At 41.7% G+C, this 27,596-nt stretch overlaps 1 protein-coding gene across 1 annotated transcript in view; it reads left to right on the top strand.

The window, feature by feature from the left end:
* Positions 1 to 11,671, top strand: part of si:dkey-112m2.1 (transmembrane protein 132C) — a 139,335-nt gene extending 127,664 nt beyond the window's left edge. The window contains exons 8-10 of the mRNA XM_058618193.1: positions 1,873 to 2,182; positions 8,795 to 8,986; positions 9,495 to 11,671. Of these exons, the coding sequence (XP_058474176.1) occupies positions 1,873 to 2,182; positions 8,795 to 8,986; positions 9,495 to 10,577 (1,585 nt within the window). The 3' untranslated portion in view covers positions 10,578 to 11,671. The remainder of the gene's footprint in view (positions 1 to 1,872; positions 2,183 to 8,794; positions 8,987 to 9,494) is intronic.
* Positions 11,672 to 27,596: the final 15,925 nt, after the last annotated feature.

Here is a 27,596-nt window from a genome sequence, read left to right as displayed (position 1 = left end):
GCGCTGTTACAGGAAGCCGGCGAATCAGCGTCTTTGTTCGCCAGAGAGGAAAGTGTTGGAAAAAATGCTCGTACATAAGTTTCCATTTACAAAAACTCAAACAAATGTTATTTTAAATATGTTTTATACTGTTTAAATTTCAAATTTAACACCCAAAATCTGGTGTCTGTGTACAACTACAGTGTTTTTGTTGTTAATACACTATTTTAACACGCCGTAAATTGTTAATAACTGCCAGATATTGATAGTTCTTCTGGAAAACTGGGCAAAAGCACTGACTCACAGGACATTTTATGGTTTATATAAGCAAAACAAAAAGTCCCAGGTGGACATTTTGAGGCGTAGGTGTTAAACGGTTAATACTATCTATTTTATTTGTTGTTTATTTTGTCATTTGTTATTTTTTGCCATTTACTTATGATGCCCTTCAACCCACAGGGTGGCACTCTAACACAAATACCCCCTCCTGTAATGCATGACTGGTCACATCGGTCATGTCTGTCACTGCATGTGATGCCTGCATAATATATGAATATGTTAATCTGCATATTTGCGAGTTTAAAAAAAGGGAGAGAGAAACCTTCAGAGGTTTCTGTGGTCTGTCTGTGTGTGTGTGTGTGTGTGTGTGAGTGCACTCATTCAAATAAGCACATAAGCCACCTCATTACACTCCAACAACACTTTGGCTAACCTATCACTCACCGATACAAACATGACCTGACCCTGTGTTTCTGGTCCCAGCCACAAATGTCACCTTGCCGTCCCTTCACTGATGTGGACTCAGGCAAGAGAGAAGGGGGGAGGGGGGGATGGGGGCTGGTGGAGTGGATGGAGAAGGGAGGTTAGGAAGTATGCCAAGCCATTGGGCCACAGCATGTTAACCTGTCAGAGTGTTTTTCTGCCTGACCGGCCGTGCCTCATTAAACTTAATGAAAACTGTCACTGTCACTTCCCCTCTGCTACGGTAGAGGGAGGGAGGGAGGCAGGCAGTGCTTGAAAGAGAATAAAGGTGAGGGAGACAGTCATGTTAAGAATTGATGTGAGAAACGTGGACTGAGAGTGTGGCGATGGCAGCGCACACGGGCAACAGTCACAACTGTACAAGTGACATGAGAGCGATAGATGATAGAAGAGTGGGCGGAGAGCAGTGATCCACATGCCTAACAACCATAGCAATGTGTCTGTGGAGCAGATCTGCCTTCAACTATAAAACGTCATGACAACTCTCAACTGGGAGCCTCAATTCCATTTCCTCCCATCCCCCCCCTTCGATTCTTGTCCACAGTGTTATTATTATTTTTTTTTTTTTAGCAGAAATTGAAGAAATGTCTTCGCGTACAATCACCCGATTATATGAATTGCTGTTTTTTTCATTACCGCAGATAGAGAGTGAGCCTTTTTTTATATTGTATATATGTCAGAAGCCGGGGAGAAATTCCGTGGCCGTGTTTGCAAAACATTTCATTTGCAACAAAACGTACGCACACTCCGAGATATATGACTACAAAGTGTCTGCAGTTGGCCAAATAAATAGCAGTCATGCAGCAATATGTACGCTGCCCTTTTAAAGGAAATGAGAAACCAAGCAAAGCAGCAGTTTGTCTCTCTGCGAGCCGTTATAATGGATTTTTTTTTTTTGGAAAAACAGTGGGAGCCAGTGACTTTTGAGGAGGTCAGTACAATAGACAGTATAGTCTTTGACTGCAGGAAAATACATCTGAGACTTTGTGGGCATTTAGGATGATAAGAATTATAATGAATAGTGATTTTTTTTTGTTGCAGTGCAATTTCAATGGTGCTAACCTTCAAACTTTATTCCCCTCTGCACTTTTTACTCATACTTGTACATAATCTAATTGATCGACGTTTTAGATTTGAGAGAGTCACAGACGACAAGGCAGACGATCCGCCAGACGAGAGGACGGACAACGCTTGTACGGCCCAGTATCAGAGCACAACGCTGCGCGTCCTCACGCACTTCGTGGCAGACACCGCCAGAGACGTCAGAAGAGCCATGGAAGAGGACGGCGCGGGCCAGCCCAACTTCCTCCTGGGCAGCGACTGGCAAGTGGAGGTGACACAGCTGGTGAAGGATTCGCTGAGGCTCGAGAACCCGAAGGTCGCTCAGATGCTGGACGGCGAGGTCCTCATCGGACTGAGCGCAGGGACCACCAAGCTGCAGGTTGTACATCTGTGTGGTCTGTGTGTGCATGCATGACTTCCCATCACCGAGTTTCTGACTCCAGCATAGGTAGAAAATATCCCCAATCCTTATCGTGCCTTAGCCTAGTTTGGCTTATTTTCGGGCCTCATTTAAAGCACACACACAGTATATAATTTCTGCTGCTACATGGTCTCTCAATCAACACAATAACAAAAACCTAGTTTGATGACACTGCGAAGCTGTGCGGGTTCATGGAATCCATCATTAGTGACAAACACACATAAAATAAAATAAAAAAAAAAGAAGACAACACACTGGCTAACTAGCGGTATCACACGTTTCCTTCCACACTCTGGAATCCACTCTGGAAGTTATAGCAGAGACAGATTAAGTGGGTGACATCATTTAAAAGCGAATAAAGTGTTACAATCCATGAAAAAACCTTGAACAGAAATACAGATTTCTGCGGATTTAAAGAGCGAAAACATTCCGGCCAATGAAAGTATATGACCCAACAAAATATATAACATCAGAATTAACATTAGCTGAAATGTTACATTATTATATCTAATATTTACACTCATCAATCCTGTTTTGCGTAGCTACACTTTGTGTCGTGCACTAAATAACAGTCAGAGAAAAATAACAACTCGCTGGTAATCACAAGAAACCCAGATATTTTTCAGCAGGGTTTGATGAGTACAGCCACGTAAATGCAGTGGCGAATATTGGCCCCACATTCATCATGTTGTGAGGGGGGAAAAAAAACGACTCCTAATGAATATTAATGTCGCTCGGAGTGTCTGCTGGATGTATGAAGTAGTCAAGTTTTATACATAATAACTTTCATAAAGCAATAACGTGTCGGTGGCTGAAGTCGTTTTTTGAAGAGATTGGAAGAAGGCCGGGCACGGAGAGAGCAGGTTCTGTTGTAGAAAAGCTTTCCCCCAAAAACAACTACACACACAAAACAGAGAAACATGCCAAAAGCTTTCATCTCCACTTTTCTCCCCCCTCTCTCTCACACACACAAACACACACACACACACACAAAGAGAAATCTATTTATCTAATAAAACAACCAGGTCCTCGCCTCAGGACTGAATGAGTGCCCACTCGCGCTGTAAATAAATGCCAATCTGGCATTTACAAGATAGCACAACACAGAACGTTGGACTGCAATCATAATCTTCCCTCCCTTTATTTATCAGTTGAGCTGTTTGTACGGCGAGACTTAATTTCGTGTTAATGCTGCCGCCTCACTGACGGCCAGAACGCAGTTTGATCCGAATGAAAGGTCAAAAGAAATGGACCATATCACCTTGCGTTTGTGTTCCATATTGATGAAACCGGGGGGTGTTTGTCATTCTACTTTGGCGTTACATGATTTACTTCAGAGGGATTAATGTAGACCATATTTCAAACTGGGCTCAAAAACATAATGGATCCAATTGCGCTTAAGCATTCAGAGCTCATCTCAGTGTGCTAATGTATGCAAACTCATACTTGTGGGCGCATCATAATACAACTCACTTTTGAAATTGAAAATTCTCGTTTCTTTATCACTTCCTTTGGGTTTGAGCGACGCTGATGACTGACAGTCATCATAATGTCGGACCAAGCAGTCGTGATTGGAATGAGCTTCTGCTTCTTATCTACAGTGCGGCTTGATTAAGATCTCATTTATCAAAGCGTAATTGCCAGCGAGCAAATTGCATCGCTGAACATAAAGGTTAATCGTAACACTAAATGCAATCATGATTTGATTGGGAATGTTTCTGTTATTTAATCAACAATTTGTATGTTTAAAGAGTCGGTTTGAAGTTCTCCGTCGAGCCTTTGGTATGCCCGTCAGGTAGACTGTGGTGAGGGTAAAGTCACTCTGAATGAAAACATGCTCCTGATTTAGGACACAGCTTTTGGGTTTAATCCAGAGAAATTGTGTGAACACTTAGTGAAATGGGTGAACCGCGAGGGTCACGTGTTCCAATAGCTTTTCCCAATTTTCATAAAAACAACACAACCCATTTCAATATCACCACTTTCTGTGACCTTTATTTCTCATTTATTTTTCTTTTACTTGATCATTGTGAAAGAAAGAAAGAAAGAAAGAAAGAAACTACATTCCTCCCTTTATTGATTCTGTCAATGCATTTCAGCCACACTTTTAAAAGGTGGCATATGTAATAAATATAATATATTCACATAAAATGGCCATGAAGGAAGTGTGATACTGGCTTCACTGGTAACAAAGGCCCCTTTTTTCATTCACCCGTTATTTTGAAAACAAGTTTCCACCGTAATTCCCTTGGGAAAAACTTCTTATTTTTCGGTCATTTCGAAAATATGGAGCAAAGGAAAAGGTCGTGCGACAAGTGGACGGACGGCTGTCCGATGTCTGTTGTAACACTCACCGCCACCCACCCAATAACACAGCGAGTGTCACTTCAGCACATGGGATGCCAGAAGCACCAGCAACAGACACACTTTCACCTTTTCAGTCTACACCTGTTGCTGACACACTGAAATGAACCAAATATGTGTCGCGTGTACAGCTGTATGTGTGCATGTTTGTACATAAACACAGCACAACAGCACAACAAGTGCATTCATGAAAATCTGGGAACCAAGTTAAACACACTCTGAACTGTGATTGCAGTGATAAAGGTCACTGTTGTACATATTTGTGTACAGTTTGTGCGTGCAATCATTTAGGATCTGGATTTGATAATCAGCTTGTTTACCCTTATTGGTATTTGGTTGTGTAACATTTCAATTTTCTTACAACACTGTATAAGAACGACAAATATTATGAGTAAATCATTTTGACTAAATCGTCATCATCTGTCATATTTGGGGAAGTAATGAACGTCTTATTAGACCAAGCTGGTTTAGTCTTAATCTATAGTCTATACTTAAACAGTATCTCACGGTTTTCAAGTTACCCTTTTCCACTTTATATCCACCTTAGATGTAAATCTTTAACACTCCTCTGCTCACTCACCTATTGCGTTTTCATGTGTGAGAGGCTCCCAAAATCTGAGATGAGAGTGGGCTGCCAAAGCAGCACTGTCTTCATGAGCTGTGCCGTGAGACAGCCAAACCCTGAAGACACACAATGAGCAAATGTAGGCACTGTGACAAGGACTTTGTGAATCTGAAGGTTCTTTCTTCCCCGTCTCTGTCCTTTCTCCTCTGTTATTGTCAAACCTACAAGAAAAATGGCTCTCATAACAGCATATGTCTACATTTTCCCAAGGATTTAATCACCCGCTTGAATTTTGTTTTTCCTGAAACTGAAGAATTTCAATTGTGGGCCCGTTGATCGTGAATATAGAAAGCTGGTAGTTTCATCGCGATATAGTGAAAGGGACGAATCAAGCGCCATTTTATGATGTACTATGGATCCACCACTTGTACGCAAAATAAGCTTCTTCTTTTTTTTATAATAGTGTCCATACAATTGATGTGTCCGACATGGCTTTTGGAAAGTTTGGATTTCAAGTTGTTGGTCGCACATGACTGGATCCAGGTGCAAATGGGAGTTTGGGATTTCAGCACACTGGAAGTCTTCACAGTTGTAGACAGAAATCATACAAGACAGGACTCTGACAGCTTTGAATGGGAAGAAGTAAGCCTGGAAGTGCTCTTTAATTGATCTCTGGGGGTGGAATGGAGCAAACCTGGAAACTCTGGGACTGGTGTGAGGAAGGGACCTCACATCATTTTTGATCTTTCCTATGGAGGAGATAAGAGGCACGACGTTTCCAGAAAACTGGACAAAGGACTCTTTGATAAAGGGGATGAGAAAGGAGCAGAAGTTTGCCACAGAATGAAGGAAACTTGACACCGCAGTGTATATTCTGAACATTTGTCAGTTTTGATCAATTTGAGGAACACAAAAAATGTGTCCGACCTTGCTGAGAGCTAAGTTTATAGATTTTGTAACCTGATATTGTTAAAAGTTAAGGTAGGAAGTTGGGAGGCTTGGATCCAAAATTCCAGGTAGACTTTTACTCGCTTAAAGCTTAAGTTCCAAGTTATAGCAAAATGGGTTGCAGTGCGTAATTGTCGCGTAACAATGTTCAGCTATTATGATGCTGCTTGTAGAATATTCTACGGCTGCCAACTTAGTTTAAATGTAGATGGATCCTTATTAAGCCAGCGGCTAACACCTCAATTTCCATAATGTGCCATTACTTATTTTGAGTTCCTTTCATCGGTATGAAAATGATTTGTTTGCACGCTGAACGATTAGTGTGGAAAAAAAACACCAGTCTGCCTTTGTAACCCACGTGCCTACATCTAGTAAGGTTAGACCATGTTCCAATATTTGGAGACGGGATGTGTTTCATCATTCAAAGACATCCGCTTGACTGCTTGGGGGCAAAAAAAAAAGAAAAATGAAAAGAGGTATACACCAACGGAAAGAAAACAGGAGAAAGTGTCTGTACAAATGAGGCAGTGATCCGTGCTGACAGTTCATTATGGCTGTTAAACGTTGCCGTGCAGGGGCAGCTGGAGAAGAGACCGCAGCCCTAATTGGAGCGGATGGGAGGGATTCTCTTCTCATAACAATATCACAACAATTTATATGCGTACACCTCTGGCAACTCAGGAGGGTGGAGATTGTGTTAGTGCACTTGTTTATATAATCACAATGTCTCTGTATTGAAGCGCTTCTCCCCATGTAGGTACATGAATTTTAATTAGCTTCAGAAAATCTAATCTTTTTTTTTTCTTCTTTTCCATCCATGTATATCTTTATTAGCAGTGCAGACTGACCTTCCAGACTGAGAAATTGCTAGTAAACAATGTAATGTCTTTGTCAATAGCTATAAAGGAAGAAGTCAGGTGCTAATGTCGTTGAGCGTGAGGTTCAGAGTAGTGATCAACAGTCAGAAGTTTCTAAACTGCCATCTTTTGTTATTTTTATCCATGAACTTCGATTTGCATCAAGTGGTAACGGCAATATATTTTAACTACAACAGTAAAGGCCTCCAAACCATTGTATAATGTTGCAGTAAAAATGGTTTGTTCCTTTTAGTAGTTAAGGCCCTGGTATACTCGCGCGTCTGGGTCCTGTAGTATCCCACTCCACCATCGGGTGGCAGTACAAGTCTGGACGCATTCCTATCAAAGAAGAAGAGAACAATGCTGCAGCTCCCTCGTAGGGTCGCCAGGTCGAGGCTCGGATGACTATCCTTGGCGTCTTCTTCTTGTGTTGTCGAAATGTTTTTTCTGCTTGGTGAGTGGGGCTTATACTCCACCTACTGGTGGGGCGTAAATTCAGTTTGTGCATGCGCTGTCCACATGCACCCAACACACTCTTTGCACGACGTGGAAGTATACCAGGGCCTTTATTCATACCTTGTCATGACTTCAAAGTATAACATTTAGGACAATGTATTGGCTAAAATTGAATACACTAGAATAGGAAAGAGAGAGTTAGTTAAACCTCACCGAAGTTCTCCACGTGGCTTCCCTGTCCGAGAGATAAGTATCCCCTCTAGCATGTCTGTCGCAGTCTGTCTTCATATTCCCCTGCATTTTCAGAGTTCGTATTTTTACTCATGTCCACTGCAGACCCTTGTTTGTTCTTCTCCTCTGGTTAGGACCTTTTTTGAGAAAGGTACTTAGGCCTTTTATGTGTGGTGTAATTTAATTGATTGAAGTTGAATTGATATGAACTGCATTAATGGGTGGCCCAACAGACCAAAGCTCCAAAACAAAACCAAAGCACCTATGTTTGCTGCCCGCACAGATGAAAATGTATTTGTGAACGTGCTGACTGCACCACTGTTATTACTGAATTCAATTCAATCTCTCATGACTTAATATTATACATGTCACATATTTCACCTTTAAACCATTATCTTCTCCTAACCCTAACCAAACCATAGCATTGACTCCCCAGCAACCACTGTTAACTCACAGCAAGAAGGTTCAAATCTGGTCTGATTAAGGGGCCTTTCTGTGTATGCCTTCCACTTCCACTTGTCAGCTGGGATTTACCCTCATGACAATGAACGAGCGGGAAATATAAAAGCATGTCTTGACACTGAAACTGTGTGTCCAGCAAAGTGCTTCCTCTTTTTTTTTCACAGTTGCACCATCAGCTTGGATTTTATAAGCATGTTTTCGCTCTCTCTCCCTCTCTCTGTGTCCTCATCTTGCAGGCTGCAGGATCCAGATCCAGTTTCGAGGCTATTATTATTATTATTATCATCATATCATCACCATGATTATTATTATGCCATAGTTACAGTTGATATCAGTATAATGTATCTACAATCTCTGCTGCTGCTTGTATAAATGACATTGTAGTTCTATAAACATGTCATGACTGATTCAGAACTATAACTTTCTGTCCAACATTTTTCCTTTCACCCCAACCGGTCGAGGCAGATGGCCGCACATCTTTGAGTCTGGTTCTGTCAGATTTATTCCTGTTAAAAGGGAGTTTTGTCTCTTCACTGATGCAGAGTGCTTGCTCATTGTGTGAATAGTTGGATTTCTCTGCTCTCAATAATGTCGTCTCGGCACCGTTGAGATAATGTACTGTATGTTGTGATGTTGTGACGTTATACAAATAAAATTCAATTGAATTGAACTGAATTGTGTTTGCAGGTGCTGTCCCCTCTGACATCATCCGTCTTGGGGGAGAGGAGCATCAGGGTGCGGGATGATAGAGTGAGTGTGACAGAGCTCGGGGTGCAGCTGGTGTCAGGACTCTCGCTGTCCCTGCACCTCAGCCCAGGGAGTAACAGGGCCATCGTCGCCACCGCAACCACACAGGAAGTCAGTGAATCACTCAAACAGGTATTCACTACTTGACATAATTAATCATTCTGTCATAAGAGGAGGGAAAAAAGTTTAATGTTTACTTCACCAGCATCACATTGCTTTGTGGGTTTTAAGCTCAGATTTGGATCAGGGTTATTTGGGTGTTCACTGTATTTCTTTTTCTTCTATAATGAATTCACTCTTGATATAGAGGTCTCTTTGATTTCCATATCCAACCACTGAACAGCTCAGTTATTCATGCAATTATAATTTCAAATGGAGGATGGCTACTGTCTTTTCCCTTAGAGAGAAATATCTGGCTTTCAGGAGAATAGTTACAAATCCACTCTATCCAATTGTTTCAACTAGCTGTCTACAGTAATTAAAGCCTTTTTTTACTCTATCATGTACCTCTGTTTCCACTTGCTATTATGCATTCATAGGAATTGTACACTTTGCTGGAGCTTAGAGTTTTTCTGTCTGCTATTTTCTCATTGTGTTGCTGTTGTACCAACGCTTGTTGTTCTGTGGGTCTGTTTTTTAGGAGTCCCTCATCAGTGCTTGGCTGCAGTTCAGTGATGGATCGATGACTCCACTAGACAATTACAACCCTGCCCATTTTAGTCTGGCAGCCACCTCTTTGGATGAACGAGTGGTGGCGGTGCAGCATACTGCGGCATGGAAGTGGCCTATTATTGTTGCCAAGGGCGAAGGCCAGGGTTTGCTTGTGCGTGTTGAAATGACCCCGTCAGATGTGTGCCAGAAGGGCAAGCGGCGCACTGTTCTCGCCACGGGAATGGCAAACGTGCAGGTGAGGTTTGGTCAGCCTGATGGGCCGCACAGACAACCAGGAGACCGGCGAACGAGGCCTGACCCTCCGTATTATGGTGGATCTATCGCTGACATGGAAACTGGGTTAAACAACCGGGGAGCCACTACCATCCGGGGCCAGGTTCCAGTGAGGCCTAACGGGGGCCGTCTATCAGCAGACAGTGGGGCAAGAGTCCCAAGCGATTTCTCTGAATTTCCAGATCAGGCGGAGCTTCCTCGCAGCCGCAGCACCGATGAGGACTTGTTACCGTCTCGTCGGGGTCTTACGGACCTGGAGATCGGTATGTACGCCCTGCTGGGAGTCTTCTGCCTGGCCATCTTGGTTTTTCTAATCAACTGCATATCTTACGCATACAAATACCGTAGCAAGCAGCTGTCTCTGGAGGCCCCCGAGGCCATGCCACATGCCCATGACTGGGTTTGGCTGGGCCAAGACGAAGGGCTGTGTCTGCAGCAACAGCAGCACGACGAGATGGGAGGCACCCTGGAGGAAGGTAGCCAGCTATTAAACGGCGGTGCCCAGCGTGGTAATGCCGGTGTGGGAGGATTTAGCTCGTGTGGCAAGGATCACAGGAATGAGTCACTTAACTCACCCACGACAAAGAGAAAAAGGGTGAAGTTCACGACCTTTTCCAATGTCAAGTCCAGTAATGGGTGTCCTGTGCTCAGCCCATTAGCACTAGTGCAGACTAGTGAGATAAAATGGGTATGTCCGGACATTGAGCTTGGGGACTCAAAGGATCTTAGGAACTACATGGAAAAGCTGAATGAGAATGCAATTAAGAACACTGCGTAGGGGGCACTGGGCATTTCTATACAGAACTAAAGAGAAACTCACCTGAATGCCTTCAGACTAAGGAGGGAATGAGGGCCGGAGAGACTGAAGGAAAGAGGAATAAGGGTGCAGAAAAGAGACCGGGCTGTTGAGAAACGTAAACAGCAGGGTGGTGCGCTCAGCCTCAGTACTCAGACGTGGTCGAGAAACAGACGACCACAGGACATGATTCACCGTGACACCACAGCGTAGTTATAAAGGGGCGAAATGTGAACTTGATAGTTGTTGCTTAATGTTTGTTCTTTGTCTTCAATTGCAGTTCAGTTTTCTTCACTATGCACCATACGATTATTATCATTTTCCCTTTTTTGAAATTGTCACGTTTCAGTGTTGTATCTCTGGTATTTTTTGCACTCTGTTGCTTTTATTTTTAGAGTTGCTGTAATGAGTCGCCTGTCCGCAATTATAGACAATAGGAGAGAAGAGAGTTAAAAAAGCTATTTTGTATTGTATATAGACGAGTTTGATTCGCAGATATTATATGTACAGTAACATTTTGTAAAAGTGCCGTTCAGTTACAGTTTTGCTTTAGTTTTTGTTTCAGTTCTCGTCTCCAGAAACCAGATCCATGCATGACGTTGTTAAAGATGAGGCATGTGTGTCTGGACTGGTCCCTGAAATGAAAGTGTATAGATAACTAATACCAATACCTCTGGAGACATGTCGGTTTAGTATTACTGCATTAATTATGGAGCCGAGTTTTGGATTGGTTCAATATGCTGATATTGTTTTTAAAAAAAACTGTTTGTTAGCACCTGCATTTTCCCTCATTAGTTTTTATTAGTGGGTTATTTATGTGAGTGATCCCCCTTTGATTCTGTTGCATCCTTCAAAAAACAAACAAAAAAATCTGAACACATCCATCTTGACTATCAAAAGACAATCACATGTGACTCACTGCATTCATTCATAATGTTCCATTAAAATCAGTCTATTTTGCAGCTAATATGCTGGACATAAGTTGGTAATAATGTGGTTTCTTTGACTATTTTACATGATATTTAGAATCCCAGAAGAGGAGTTGCCGAATAAATGGAAACAAACTGTGAAACGAACGCTCAAATCGTACCTCTTCACTACTTTTGTCACATGTCAGTAACAGTCAAGCCCATTTTTTTTATCTCTCTGTTTTAAAAACTGGCTGCTGGATGAATTAAAACTGAAGGTGACTCTTCTCCATCATGCTGCCGTGTGAGTCATTGATCTGTCTAATATATTCCTCTTTTTCAGTCTGTGATCTTTGGCTTCGTAACATATCAAAATGAAGTGTCTGGTGTTGTCGAAGCAGTCGGCGCAGCTGCCAGCTGACACAGACCAGATAAGTTATTGAGCACGGGATCCACATCAAATTAACTGATGCCTAATTTCAGAACCAGAAAGTGCGTCTGGGTGAGTGAGTGACAGGAGCATTGCCCACAACATGGAGCAAGTGAGTCAAGGCAATGGCAGAAGTTTGATTAAACACTTTCAAAAGTCAATCAAAATTTGTGATGAGAGCTGCACGACAGGCCAAGGTAACATGTTTACCCTGTAGCGTAATGAAAATGAAAATCATGTCGCAATGCATTAATAACTTGTTTTTCTACTGTAGGTATAGTATAATCTACAGGGGACTGATGAAGTGTGTAACTGTTTACTGGGCATGTCCCGTTGGGAGGAGGCCCCCGGGGGAAGACCCAGGACTCGCTGGAGAAGCCTGGGAACGCCTCAGGATTCCCCCCCGGAACAGCTGGACGAAGTGGCCGGGAAGAGCTCAAGCTGCTACCCCGGTTACCCAACCTCGGATAAGCGGTAGAAAATGGTTGGATTATGGGGAGGATATTGAGCATTTGTTATAGCTGATTGTTTACTTGACTTTAGTCAAGACGAAAGATTCACCACTAGTGTCACAGCAATAACGCTAACAGTAACAATAACATAATAACATGCATTATACATGTACGGCAGCAAGTGATGTGTAGTGTTCCCATGCATTATTACTGCACACATGTCACCTGCCAGGCTCTGTAGGTTTACGTATGTTTTTAGGGACCGGGTGTTTATGTTTAAGCTAAGAAATTGCCATTAAAGATACTTAACAACGGGGAAGAGGACACACCGATTAGTCGAATTATTTTTTTCATAATCTGCATTTAAAAAGTTGTGGGCCGTGTCATGTCAGGACTCCTAAAAGCTTCGAAGCCACTCAGACAATTAAGTCTCTTTCTGCAGGATCACAGACATGCTCCCGTTTCTGAAAGGGCAACCTAATTAGAGATAACTCAGTTCAGTCTTATTACATGTTAATATGGCATTTCCAGTGCAATTTGTCTTGCCCACTTATACTGTACGTTTAAACGCAGCTATAATTTGCTCGGTAATTAAAGTCAACCTAAGGACCCGCGCACCAGAGATGTCCCCAGGTTACATGCGGGGGGGGGGGGGGGGGGGGGGGTCTAAAGGTTGTAAACATTTCATTTAAAATAAGAAGAACATCAATATTGGGGTTTTACATACCTGCCTGGGGAGAGTGGGTAGTTTGTAATTCAATACAGTCAATACAGTCTCTTACGCTCAAATAAATGCAGGGCAGCCCCGCAAGGTCTTATAACGATTATGTGATCGCCAAACGTAAATTTAAATGTAGTTCAATGGTTTATTAATAATTAAAATTGAGAAATATGTGTAACATTACTGTGTCCATAATACATTTAACATTTTTCAGTTTGCTGTGTGCTCTTCTGGAAGTATTCATTATTAATTACCAGATGAAGTATTGCAGTTAAAGTAAAAAAGTAAAAAAAAAAAAATGCTTCAGTCTAAGCAGTGGGTGAAAGACTCGGATAAACTCTGTCATCTACCATTAGCGAGCCTCTGGCTCTACTGTCATTTTTCAAAGTATGTCTTGTTATTCCCCCGCAGACTGTTCCGTCTCTCTCTCTCTCTCTCCAGATAAAGTACCACAGCTTGTCTGCCTCTCTTTACACCTACAGGCCAGCACTAACTAACTAACTACTCATTTTTTATGTCAACGTTTTCTGGTTTTTTTTGTTTTTTTTAAATGCCTCTCGCTGTACTGTCTACACAACCGGACTCCAGTCATTAATTTACCCATCATTGCAAGAACTTCAAAAACATAAGTTTTTCCCCTTTCCCAAAACTTTTTAACAAACACCTCAGTGGACATTCTTATCACACTGAACCACAAACACCCAACTCTGCTCAACTGTCTCCCCCCTGTGTCTTAAATCACTTAGACTTGTGCCGGTGTCCTCGACACTGAACTGCCAGGTTCTCTTCTTGCTGATGCAGGGATCTCGAGGTGTGTGCCAATAACTGACAGCTCCTATCAGGTATAGTGGAACAGAGACCTGTCACCATTACAACCCTCTCTGCTGACATTCCCTCTGCTGATATATAGCCAGTATGCCATTTCACAAATTTCCCTATCATTGCTATGCCAACAATCCTCAGCATAAACCTCTCTCCCCTTTGTTTCTCATTTTCTTTGACGTGCAGGTTGGAGCGAGCGTCAATCCTTCACTTCAGCCATATCTGTCTCTGTCAATGCTGATAATAATGCTTACAGTTTTACAAGCTGATACCAAATAACAAAATACAGCACAGTGTCCAGTTAAACAACTACGATAAATAGCCGCTCTATTTCGGCTTGAAATGAAAGTGAAACTATGACCAAAACAGTTGAACACAGTTCTATAGATGACACAGTTTTTCTTTTAATAATTACAGATTCATTACTTTAATGGTAGGGTTGGAGATCCTGGAAAAACTGTAAGACTAGACTACATTTTGAATTCAAAAGTCCATGCACCTTTCTTCAGACTTCCCTCCGAAGCTCCGCCTCCAGAGCACAGGAACACTCAGCGAACACAGATTCACGAGCACTGAGATTCATAGTTTTTTGGAGACTTGTTCAGTTGACGTGATGCCGAAAAACAACACATATACTTACAAAGTTCTCAAAGACATAAAGTGAACCTATCCGTCCAGTAGAAACAGCCGCACCATGTCATCAGTTTGCAGCCCTTTCTGAGCTTTCAGTTGTTGCCATCGTTCAAACGCAGCACTGATGTTCACTCTGGTCTTGGATCAGCTCTGTATCAGCCTTTTTCTTGGCAGTAGCTTTTCCCAAAAACTGTCTTCCGTTTGCGACCGACACCTGTTGTTGGCACCTTTTCTGCCATAGCGTTGCTGCAACTGTCTAACCCATGCCCAGATGGCAGTTTGATGGATTCATCAGGTTCATTATGATTGGATGGTGTTTTTACAGCGCCTGTCCGCTCCACAGCTGACGGACATTTTTCATTTTTGTGACAATGCATTAATGAACTGCTTACAATCAGGTTGTGAAGGATTTTAAGCAATACAGTTAAAAAAATGATCTCCCCCACCCCACCTTTAAATGACTCAAATAATTGTGTCGCCTGTAGATAATGATTTGATTATTTAAAAGAAAATAAACCAATCTTCTTCAGGGATCACACACAAGCCAAACTCAGTAAGTTCCCTCTACTTTGAAAGGAACACTCCCTTGCCCTTTTATGCCAGTACACTCGGGATGTAAGGAAAATATCAATACACTAAAATATTACACAGCATCATACTGTATAAATTCTTATAGGCGCTGTATCAACATCCTTTTTAGTATTGATCTTGCATCACTTGTCTCATTAGACCAAAAAAAACGATATATTTTTTATGAAATAACATTTTTATTTTTACTTTGAGAGCTTAGAATATTTTGGGGAGGAAAAATATTACAAATATATGGCCTGGTATTATTGCCCAGACTTAAATGACTCAAGCTGTTCTGTTCATTATCTACATTCATTTTGGAAACAACTTGTGTGATAGTATCTGTAGTGTATGAGAGACATGAGGGTTTGGCAACCTGTCGTCCAACTGAAACGTACATATAGGTCGTTTCCTGAAAAAGTGACTGTGGGTCGTTTTTTTCAAACCCCTGAATGCAACGTAAAGGTAGTATTTTCCAACTCGAATATGCACAGATGTTACTGAGGGTAGGGTTAGGGCAAAAAAGACAGGGTTAGGTAGTAAAAATAAAAAAAAATATTAAAAAGGTGGTATAGTTAGGGACCGAACCATTGTCGACCGCGCTCCGGCGCAGCGCTCTCGCCACTGAGCCGACTGCCGGTGCCGACATCGGCGAAAGCCACTAAATACGGCGTCTAAGGCGGAAGTGGTTGCTGTTATGTTTACAACCGCTAGGGGCGCATGTTTTGAAAACGTAAACATGTACGTTTTATTTGAGGACAGTCTCGGTTTTGGCCAGAGCACTGAATGTGTTTATATCACTGAGAGGTTGTAGATACATTTAGGAGAATTATCGTTCTATCGCTGTTGTCAAGGCTGAGGAGAAGTCGCACCAGTCCTCCGAGGGAAAAAGCTCAAATTTCCACTTACCATCGCAGAGACCTCACACAACCAGACATAGTTCTTGTGTCTGGAACCTCAAGGCAGGTGGTCATACTGGAGTTGACTGTTCCCTGGGGAATGGATGGATGAGAGGAAGAGGGCCAAGTATGAGGAGGTGGCATGCCGAATGCCAAAGCAAAGGATGGAGGACCTGGTGGGACCCCATCGAAGTTGGACGTAGAGGCTTCGCAGGACAGTCCCTCTGCAGGGCACCTCGAGAGGCTCGGGAGCGAGGAGGGCTGCACGGCAAGAGAGCCATCGGGAAGATGCCGCGGAAAAGGCATCAAGATGGCTGTGGCGATCCGCGGGCTACACAAGCTACTTAGACACAAGCCGGGGCTTGATCAACCCTTCGCCTGGGGCGAGGGTGTGTGATGTTGAAAACCCCTAAACACTCAATGACGCCAGGAAACATCACAGATGACCGAGAGGTGTATGTAAAAATCTTTGGGGGTGAGTTGGCGGCCAATTTCAGAATAAAGACGAGATGTAGATGGTGAGGTGCCAGTGACAAGGAAAAGCTGCATTTGGGGTTTGGTTGAGGTAAAAGAAAGGTTTGACTTAGACAAGTATTTGTTAAATGCCGACAGGTCTCGGGGAAATTGATGCAAGTCTCTCCAAAGTCCCCAAAACTCTCTCTCTCTCTCTCTCTTGCACTCTCTTTCTCCGCGTTTGAGTGCGTGTCAAAGTGATTTATGGGTTATACGTGGTGCAATTAAAGCCAGTTTTGAATGCATTGCTTTCTTTACTCTGCAGACACCGAAACACAGCTCTCGGTGTAGATAAAGACAGCCAAAGAAAAAAAAAAAAACGCCAAACATTTTTCAGTCGTTTTATTTGTTATTTGAGAGAATTTCCGTGACTCAGCCCTGTCTGCACACACAAATCTGCGCTAGACGCGTTAGACCTCGGAGGATTGGAAAATGTCACTCACAGATGTGATGCAGCCTTGAAAGACGGTGAACAGTTGAGGGAAATGAATCATGGCATTTAAGATTTGTGCAGTTGATCACTGAAAGTCCCTGTGGCATTGGCCTCATTGAGGTCCGAGATGAGAGGATGCTGTAGCTGTTTACACACACGCTGTCACTAAAGACAGAACACCATTTCTTCTCTGCTCTGGACTAAAAATGTTTGCTTCATTTTGGTTTTGGGTCTGGATTTCCCCCCCATCATCCTCGGGGGCGAAGTGTATGCTGGGTTCCTGAAATGATAATGTTATGTTGGCTTGCTCGCTGGTTCCTTTGTTCTCACAATGCTACACTGACAGGGAAATTGCTGGAGGAAGTAGTTTTGTCAAGTTCAGGACTCAAGAAACCAGCATTTAATACATAATTGTGGTTAAGGAAAGACATTTGGAATAGCTGTAAATATGTCAGTCTGCACACGCTGAAGGTTTTCCACACGTCAGTCTACACTAGAGCATAGTGAGCACTTTTCATATAAGCAAAATTGACAAGGTGTATCGCTGTATCCAAATGATAGTTCATCTTCAAAATGTGTCTCACAAATCATAACTCTATAATTCCATTTGGTAATATATTAATATTGGTGAACATACAGTATGTGTTATGAATTTGGAATTCAAAAGGTGGTTAAGTCAGACCACACAATGGCTCATTCACACAGAACATAAAGTACAGATATTAAAAGCTATTTAAAATCACATTTGACATCCTGACCTGTAATCTTTACAAGCCACCAGTGAATCGCGACGGGCTGGTACTTGAATTATGATTTCAGCACGTCAAATTTTAATCACAACTTGTAAAAAAAATAAAAGGTATAGATGTCGAGAGTGAATGTGATTAGCCGCGCCTCAGTATTTAGTCTGTACCCAGCGTACAGAGTAAGCAATATCCGCTTCAGTATTGAATATTAATCAGATCCATACCAGACTAATGATTGTAGGTGTCAGTAGAAAACTAATTATGTTTTGAAAATTATTGAATGAGGTCGGGATGATGATCATTTATTATAGCTGCTAAAAAAAATTCATCGCGGGTCAGTGATTGTGTCCTTAAAATGCCGGCACTTAACTGTTGGACAAGTTAAAGTCCTCACTCCCCTGTGTGGATTTACAAGCAGAGACTGAGAGTGTCTCCTCGAAGGTTTTAAAATTTCCTGGCCTTGTTTCAGATCTCAGCCGACCACCTTTTGCACAAACAACACAGTCAGCTATGAACGCCGGCACGCTTAAATGAGGTGTGCTGTCACAAGGAACCACAGAGAAAGTCGAGCAGTTTGAGTGCTTGCACTTGATTGCAACTCTTTTGTGTGGGACCCCTTGGCATTTGTCCCAGTTTATCTGACTGCTGCCACTGTAGAGACATCCTCCACCAATAAATACAGAACTAATTTGGCAAATCATTTTTACAATTACATGGCCAAGTCAAGCACGAAAAAGAATGTATTTTGCAGTGCTGCCATGTTTATAGACATAAATTAAGAACATCCCTGGAACACAGATTGTGTTTTATAGCTATTATGTAAGTACACAAATATATCTAAAGCTGCTGCTAATTTAGCTGCAATAAATAAACCTGAACATTCAAGTTTATTTGGATAAATATGTGTATGTACTTGTATTTCTTACCTCTTAAGGACATTTTCTGGTATAAACACTGATGTTGCCAGGACCAGTTCCTGAGAAATAAGGTTACATTTTAGGCTAAGATTTGAATTATGGCTAGGGTAAGGTTAGGGTTATGTATTAACTGGTTATGATTAGTAAGTCAGGCTTTAGTAAGTAATTCCCAGTGGGTTAGTACACACAGATAGGTCGTGGAAGGATTACCTAGTACATTTTCTTCTACTTCTGTTGCCCCCTTTATATCACTGAGTAATTACCTCTATATGACCTAACCATAACCCTCACTCACTCACTCACTCACTCACCCACCTTTGATTTTAATTTATCTGGTACTTTCGGTAAGGTATGCGTTGTATATTTGTCTTTTAATGTAGCATTTGTTGGTCCAGGAAACATAATTGGAGCTGCTTGGTGGAGGAAACAGCAGCAGCAGCTGTTTCCGGCACATTCAGGCACATAGTCAGGCAGTAGTCTAGATACTGGTTCGGGCCAGTAAAACCTGGAATAGGTTAAGTTTAAGGCTAACATTGGAGTTGTGGTCAGGTTACGGTTGAATGGAATCGGAATGATGATCTTTGTGAGGACCAAAAAAAACTTAGGTAGTAAGGACATTTTGGGAAAGTGAGGACATGCTGGTTGGTCCTCACAATCTGCTGTTTGAGGGTTAAGACTTGGTTTTAGGGTTAGGATTTAATTGTGATGGTTAAAGTTAGGGTAAGGGAATGTATTATGTCTTTGTGTCTGTGTGTGTGTGTGTTCATACGCTGCATTATACAAGTGTGTTTGTATTGTTTAGTCATAGACAGAAAAATATCACGCCTGCACATTTCCAGGGAAAGATCTGCAGAATAAACAATGCCAGCAGGGGAAAGCACACACAAACACACACACACACACACACACATTTCTGTGCTGTGGTATCAGCACTCATGGGAAGAGCATATGTTTAAAGCCTTGTTTCTAACAAGAAGCTTACATGAACACTGTAATTGTGTACTTTTATCAGAGTCTTAGTTTTCCATATCATTGTTATTTTAAATGTGTCGTACTACCACTGTGTTGTTGAAACAATAATGAATAATTCCACTTGAGATGAAACCCCCCCAACTAAAATTATCAACCTTTTGCATTTTGCATATTAGCTTTGTTAGTAAAGTCATATTACAGCTTTTACTGTCAATATTCCTACAAATAGAAGAGGACATTCAATACCATGTTTGCTTGCATGGTTTCTTGATTTTTTTTGATATTTAATCCTCCACAAAATATCAATATTGCAACATTAAATGTCACATTCTGTGATTATGGAGATCCCTTCCTCTGTATTTAAACATTCAATTTCATCCTCACATGAGTTGACCACTTGTGCACTCGAGAGACAGCCTGTTCAATTAAAGGAGAGCCCATGATGACACGAGAAACAGGGCGTTCAAATCACCGACCAGAGGAAGCAGCTTCTGTGTTGTGAATCGCTTCAGACCAATTTAACCGGTGTTGAAAGCCCTGTACTTTTCCAATCATTCTGTTGTGACAACCAAGCCGTCTTGATGGTTAATCCTATACTCTCTTCCCCAAGAACACAGAGTGTTAGTATGTCTCTTAGCATGAAGCCCTGGAAGAAAGGGGCCTCTATATTTAATGTGCTGTAAAAAAAAAAAGGGATCAGATGATCGCTGTCAGAGTGCGGGAGGCCCCCGCACCGTCAAGCCTATTTTCACTTCATCTCAGCCTAGCGATTTATCAAATTACAGCCTGTTTCTAAGAGCTGACAGGGACGATTACCAAGACATTGAAATAGAGAGGTATTTTTTTCTCCAGTGAAGCCCTGTGTTTTACCCTGTAATCAATGAAGGATTCATAACTCATACCGATCCATCCCCACTCACATTTTTTGCACATGCGTACATGTGCTGAATAGCCTTCTCTTCATATATATATATATATATATGTATGTTTGTGTGTGTCTTCAGGGCTAAGTCTTTGTGTGCAAGTGTATTTTTTTGCGACTGTGTTTCCGTGAGGTGAGATGTATTGTAGGGGAGGCTCTGGCAGCTCCATTATCTGGGTGGTGTCAGCATGTCTACAAGTGCCGGCTTCCTTTCATTGGGCCCACTCTTCCATTCAAACATTTATTCGCTGCCCTGACATACCCTGTCAAGGCCCTTCTGCCTCTGTGTCAGTGAGCCGGGCTCACTGTGTCACAAACACGGCTGATTCAAGTCGGCCTGCGCTTCTTTGTGACCCATTGACCGAGTGCTTTGTATTGTTGACAAAAGCCAGCTTCTAGTGAGCTTATTATGAACTCGTAGTATTTTCACACGTTAAAAGTTCACTATAAATTATGAGTTCCTCAAAGTCTGCCCCACGCTAGACTTGATTTTAAAAATACGGGAGACCACAAACGCAAGGAACTTTGTCGCCGATTTTCAGTGTTTTAATCCTGAGAAATCACAGACTAGACGATCCAATCAAGACACTTTAACCAAACAACGCCTGTGAGGAGATTCCAGAGATTTAGGATCGCACAGAAACGTGACTTCAGAATATAAACAGACTGTCGATGTCATCAGTTAATATGTGGATGAAGTTGGATGAAGTTGGATGAAGACTGGATCGACTTATCGACTAAGTTATGGTTCTAAACAAAAGTATGTAATATCCATTTCCCGGTCAACTCACTGTTTTACTAATGTTTATTTTGGGGTTCTGCTTACACCCCCATCGCTGTTCATTGAAATCTGGAAGACTGTGATGTGTTAACCCCTCACACTACAGGATAATTTGGCCGGATAATCTTTTCAAATCAGCCTTATATCGGAAGTCACCCACGATTGTTTTCAGATCAGGCCAATTATCCTCGAGTTTGGAGAAGGCTAAAGTAAGTCGTACCAATGGGTTGGTACCCACAGATGGGTCGTGGGAGGATTGCTGAATACATTTTCTTTTACCCCCTGTAGGTCTCTGAGTAATTAACAAAATATTACCATCTTTATGACCTAACCATAACCTGTCTGCTGTGCTTTTTTTTGGTCCAGAAAAACATCCAGGAAACCTAGTTGGAGCTGCTTGGTGAAGGAAACAGCAGCAATTGGTACCGGCACATGCAGGCACATAGTCAGGCAGTGGTTTAGGGATGGCTTGATTTACTTTTTTTCAATATCGGACGCTCCCGTTCGCAAGAAGCCAAAATCGTACTTTAAGTACAATTGTGCAGCCCTACTAGACATCCAATTTATTTATTTTTTTGGAAGTAGAACACCCCTCTGAAATATTTTGGGAGCACATCTTGAGGTTTTCAACCATAGTCCAACTAACCGTCTCACTTCACTTGTGCTTTATAGCTGCTGTCGTGACTTAAAATGCAAATTTGGTCTTGTTATGATTCATATTGGAAAATGGGTCACAATGGTTTGTCATCTTTAAAAAGTGGGTCCTGAGTTTGGGAATGACTCGCTTAAGTGGTAGCTGTCTGAGTAATAAGCTGATGTCCACTGTGATTCAGCATTTGATTAACTCGGTAATTGGGGGCAAAGTGTGAATAGATTACTGATTTAATTAACCCGCTTACAGTGGGCAGTTCAGATCGCAGCCAGGCGCTGAACCGCTCTCTTTGGAGCTTCGCAGTCCTGTGAAACTTCTGCAGCAGACAGGAGAAAGAAACACTTTGTGGAGTACTTGGCAGCTCAATTAAAAAGTATTATTAATGTGGGAATAATTCTGCGTGCCATTTTAGCAACTGCCTAGGACGGAGCAGACGTGGGGCAATGTCATTTTACTTATGCAGCAAATGAGAGCACAATTAAGCGACTCGGGAGGCTAAATCAGCCCGGTGTGCAGCTTTCCAAATGAATCAGGGGCCTGATACTGGCTGGTGATGGCTTTTAGATCAAGTACTGTTTTATCTTGGCAACAGTTATCGCCTTTCACTTCAAATTACTATTATTGATGGCCAGAATAGGTCTGGATATTAACTCAAGTAAAGGTCAGAGTCCCGGCTTCTTACAGGCCATTATTGAATCTCCGGCTGAAAATTTATACCTAGTCATCTCTGTGCAAAGCAAGTGTTTTAATTTAAAGTACTGTTGCCAGATTGTGCAACCTTTACTGAGTTAATCATGGGAAAACTAGCTAAATCTTGCATCACAATAAGAAGGTCACTGTATTGGATTCCAGTTTGACCAAGAATCTTTCCTGTATGAGTGTGGGCTCGTTCCTGGCACTCTGACTTCCTCCCACAGTCCCTGAACATGCAGATCAGGTTAATTGGACACTATAAATTGACTGTGTGAGGGTGAGGGTGAATGGCTGTACCCCACCTCTCACCCTTTGTCAGCTGGAATTGGCTTCAGCTCCCTGACGACCGTTATGTGGAGGACAAAGCGGTAGAAAATGAATGAATGGAATATTGATATTGAGTCTTGAATCGCACAGTATGTCATTTCTGGCACAAGGCGGTCTCTCAATCAAAAAAAAAAAGAGAAGAAGCGTGGGATCATGGAAATTGTTGTTTTTGTGTTTGTTTGCCCTGTGTGTTTGTGCTTCATCGATTCACCCATTAATAACATACACACACATTGAGTAACTACGCCACAAAAATGAAATAGAAATATGGATTTCTATGTATGTTGGAAACATTTTGGCTCATGTAAAAACACTGCTCACCAATATGTTTCACATTATTCTCCTTTTGTGGACGGATATTTTAATGCACAAATGTCACATATTATATCTTTAAACCCCCAAGAGCCAACCGTAGCGTAGCTACATATAGTGCACATTTCTAATTACAAGGAGAGGAGACACATTTTTAATAATATTTCCAAAAAATAAATAAAAATCTACAGTCCAATTCCACAGTCTTCAATTTTCATTCCATCTCAAACACATTCACTGTTGGTTGTTTTTAAGCCAAAGGATTTCCAGCAGTGAGTTTTTGGATCCAGAGCATAATCTTTTCACTTCTCTCTATCCTCCTCCTCCTCCTCTGCCCTCCCTCTTTTTTTTCATTTATTTCCCCCACACACACCTCCCTGCATCTTCCTCCTGGCTCTAAACAAAATCTGCTTCAAACCATCTGTCTCCCAGCGCAACACATGCCTCATATAGTCACTAGAGAGAAGGGAAGGAGCATGTGGGGACACAACAGACCCATTACAGGAGCAAATTCTTCCTCCTCCTTCTCCTTGCCCTCCTCCTTTCATCCATCCAGATGCCATAGGTTCAATACTGTCAGTCCACAGTTGCACTGAGGGATAAAGAGAACCAGCTGTTGGCTACTGAGTAGTTATTACATCAGTGACACACGGGAAAATTAAATACTAATAAGAAACAAAGGAACTGGTTATGCACAGTGGATTTGAGGGTCACGCTTTACATTACAGCACCGTCACAATGTGGTAATAGTGTGAAAATGATTTGTAATAGGGACATAATAATATGTCCTATTTCAATGTGATCACCACATAATAGCACATAATGTTATTATTATTACTTGTTATGTTATTTTGGAAATAAATTGGAATTAACGTTATCCCTTTAACACCAAGCGTATATCGCTGACGACACATTTTGCACAAGCGCACTTTGCATTACGGTAGTTACGCGACAGTTTCTGAAAAGCTGAGATGTTGCACGTCATGTTATTACGGTAATTTCACTCATGTTGTTTCAGGAAGCCGGAGAATCAGTGTCTTTGTCGCCAGAGAGGAGAGAGTGGGAAGCACACCTGTACATAGTTTCCATTTTTTTTTGCCTGTTTTTGCACATTGAGAGACTCAAAAAATTATGTTTTTATACTGTTCAGATTTCAAATTTAACTTGCAAGATCTGTTTTCTAAATAAACCGTTTTGTTCTTCTTCATTTTAAATTGTAAAAACAGTATTTTAACATGCAGTATATTGTAAATTACTGCCAGATTTTGGAAGTTATTCTGGAAAATTGGGCAAAAGCACTTAGTTACAAGACATTCTCTGGCCCTTTTAAGCGAAACAAAAAAGTCCAGATGGACATTTTGAGGGTTAGGTGTTAAAGGGTTAAATATCTCCTTATGACCTCACTGTTACCATTGTTATTACCCAGCTTTAGAAATAAGATGGCATTACCATACTGTTACCAAGTTGGAGGAGAATACTAGTGATTTCTGTTGTACTTTAGTTGTTTTTCTTACGTCTTGTCTTCCCAGTTGGTCCAGTATGCACTGTTGTATTTACATTTCATTACTAAAAGTTTGCTTAAACTCATTCCTGTTCATTAAAACCAATAGAATTTTGATTGATCTCCATCACATAAAAAAAAAAGAATAGGTTTCTTTCACTGCAGTGAGTGTCAATTCCAGGGAAGCTCAGCTTCTCTGGGAGTCAAAGAAGCAGTGGGCTGGCGCTGGATGCTGGACGGACATGTGATGATTGGAGGAGGTGTCTGAAAGGCTGAACCACTTTTAGATTGACAGCGTTGTTGAAATAGACAGACAGACAGACAGACAGACGACTTTATTAATCCCTTTGGGAGGTTCCCTCGGGGAAATTAACATCTCCAGCATCCACACACAGCACTGTTAAAAATAGAGAGTAGAATAAAATTTAAAAATTAAAATAAAAATAAAAATAAAAATGAAAATAAAAATGAAAGTGACCCATGCTATATATATGTATGTATACCTACATACACACAACACCTATATATATATATATATACATACATACATACACATCTACATGTATACACATACATACATATACACATACACACATATATACATATATGTATATACATACATATACACACATAGGTACACACACACACACCTACAGTTTTATTGCACATGTCTATGGTTTTATTGCACATGTTATTATGTTATTGTTGTGGTTGTACTGTTTTTTTTTTTTTTTGTTTGCCCTCCTCCCCCCCAGTGAGGAGTTGTACAGTTTGATGGCCCGGGGGACAAACGAGTCCCCCAGCCTGTTGGTCCTGTACTTGGGGAGGAGCAGCCTGTTGCTGAGGCTTCTGTGGCTCCTCTGGCTGCTGATGACAGTGTGCAGAGGGTGGCTGGCATTGTCAAGGATGCTCAGCAGTTTGTCCACAGTTTTTCTCTCTGCCACTGTCACCAGAGGGTCCAGCCTCATTCCTACCACCGAGCCGGCCCGCCTGATGAGTTTTTCCAGTCTGTGGAAGTCTGCCTTAGTTGTGCTCCCGCCCCAGCACACCACGGCGTAGGAGAGAACACTGGCAACCACAGACTGGTAGAACATCCACAGGAGCTTTTTGCAGATGTTGAAAGATCGTAGCCTCCTCAGGAAGTACAACCTGCTCTGGGCCTTCTTGTACAGATGCCTTGAGTTGCTTGTCCAGTCCAGCTTGTTGTCCAGCCACAGCCCAAGATATTTGTAGGTCTGAACGACCTCCACCTCCTCTGCTCCTATTAGAACTGGTCTCGAACTGGGTCTGTCCCTCCTGAAGTCGATGACCAGTTCCTTGGTCTTTGAGGTGTTGAGCTGCATATAGAAAATAGAAAGAGTTTGTGAGTGACGTCTATTTGCCCTGCGATATAGCCCATTTCCATTTGTTCATATTATACATAGTAAATAAAAACACTATTATAGTGTAACTTTGTGTCAGATTCACATCATTATTGTGTTTCCCTGTTCTTTTTTTATGCGTACATTTTTTTTATATTCATGTATAATTAACAGCAGCCCACTGGTTCACATGTCCCCTTACTTCTTATTCCAAAAGTGCTCTCTCTCTCAGTTTGGTTCCTGGAGTCTTAGATGAGCCGGTCAGAGAGCTCAGCAGGACATTTGGCAGCTGTGATGGAGGATTAGGTCTGAATGATAAAGACCTAAATGCATGAATTAAGACTCTGCAGAGAGGTTAAACGTGAATGCTTTGTCATGGTTCTTTGTGGCAGCGAGTGCTTCTCTTTTCCATGGCTTTTCTGTCTTGGGTGCTACATATGTGGTGACTGTTGTACAACAAAACAAAGGTTGTAGTAGATTCTGGAAGAGGTTTTTTTACTAAAAAAGTATTTTTGGAAAGTTTCGGTCTTCTGTTTCTGTATTTGGTCTGCTACACACACATCACTGTATTACATATAATAACACACTGTATGTTGCCCCATTCTTTGGAGTGGACAGAATCCCATGCATTTACACCTGGCTGAGTCTGATCATCAGTCTGAAAGTCTGAAATTACATTTCCCCTGTATGTTCTGCATGAATTTACACCAGACATTAACATCTGTTTTTACCTAATCCAGATCACATATCCAGGCTTCACTGTGATGCCAGGTGTAAATCAGTGACATTGTTTTGAGCGGTCCAAGGACCAGTACCTGTCAGCACCAACGCGAAAGCTCCAGACCATGATTCATCCTTACTCTTAATTCCACATTATTTGAACGTTGTACTCACCTGGTGGAGTGTGCATAACCTTTTTTTAATGTTATTATTATGCTTCTGTGTGGTTGTCGTGAACAGAAACAATGTGTGTCCTTTATCTGAAAACAGGCTCTGTCAAGCAATACTATCAGACCTGACAGAGGGAGCATTCATGTGTATACAGTGGCAGCACACAAGTGTTCATCCTTTCAAACTGCTGAAGGAACAATGTCTTTGATCAATAGAACTCACTTTTGAACCTTCTTTCTGTTTTCACTCATTCTCCAACCTGTTTGCAGCTTAAGACAGATTTAAGATAAATACATTAATTGAATCCCTTCAGGCAGCGCAGTCTGGGAGCTGACAGACCCTGCCTGTGAATCGTATCCCCACTGATTTAATTGTTCAGTATTTTTAAACATTCTCTAAAATGATCTTTCTTAGCCGTTCCTGTTTGTCCAGTTATGACTTGCTTGGATTAAAGTGGAGCAGTGTAATGTGTTGCTGTTTTGCAGTTTGCTTCCGGTTGCTACCATTGCTCAGTTGGCTACCTAGCAACAAAAACACTGCCGAAA

Source organism: Solea solea, chromosome 19 (genome assembly GCF_958295425.1).
Source record: "Solea solea chromosome 19, fSolSol10.1, whole genome shotgun sequence".
Lineage (NCBI taxonomy): Eukaryota > Metazoa > Chordata > Actinopteri > Pleuronectiformes > Soleidae > Solea > Solea solea.
This window is presented reverse-complemented; position numbering and strand designations above follow the sequence as displayed.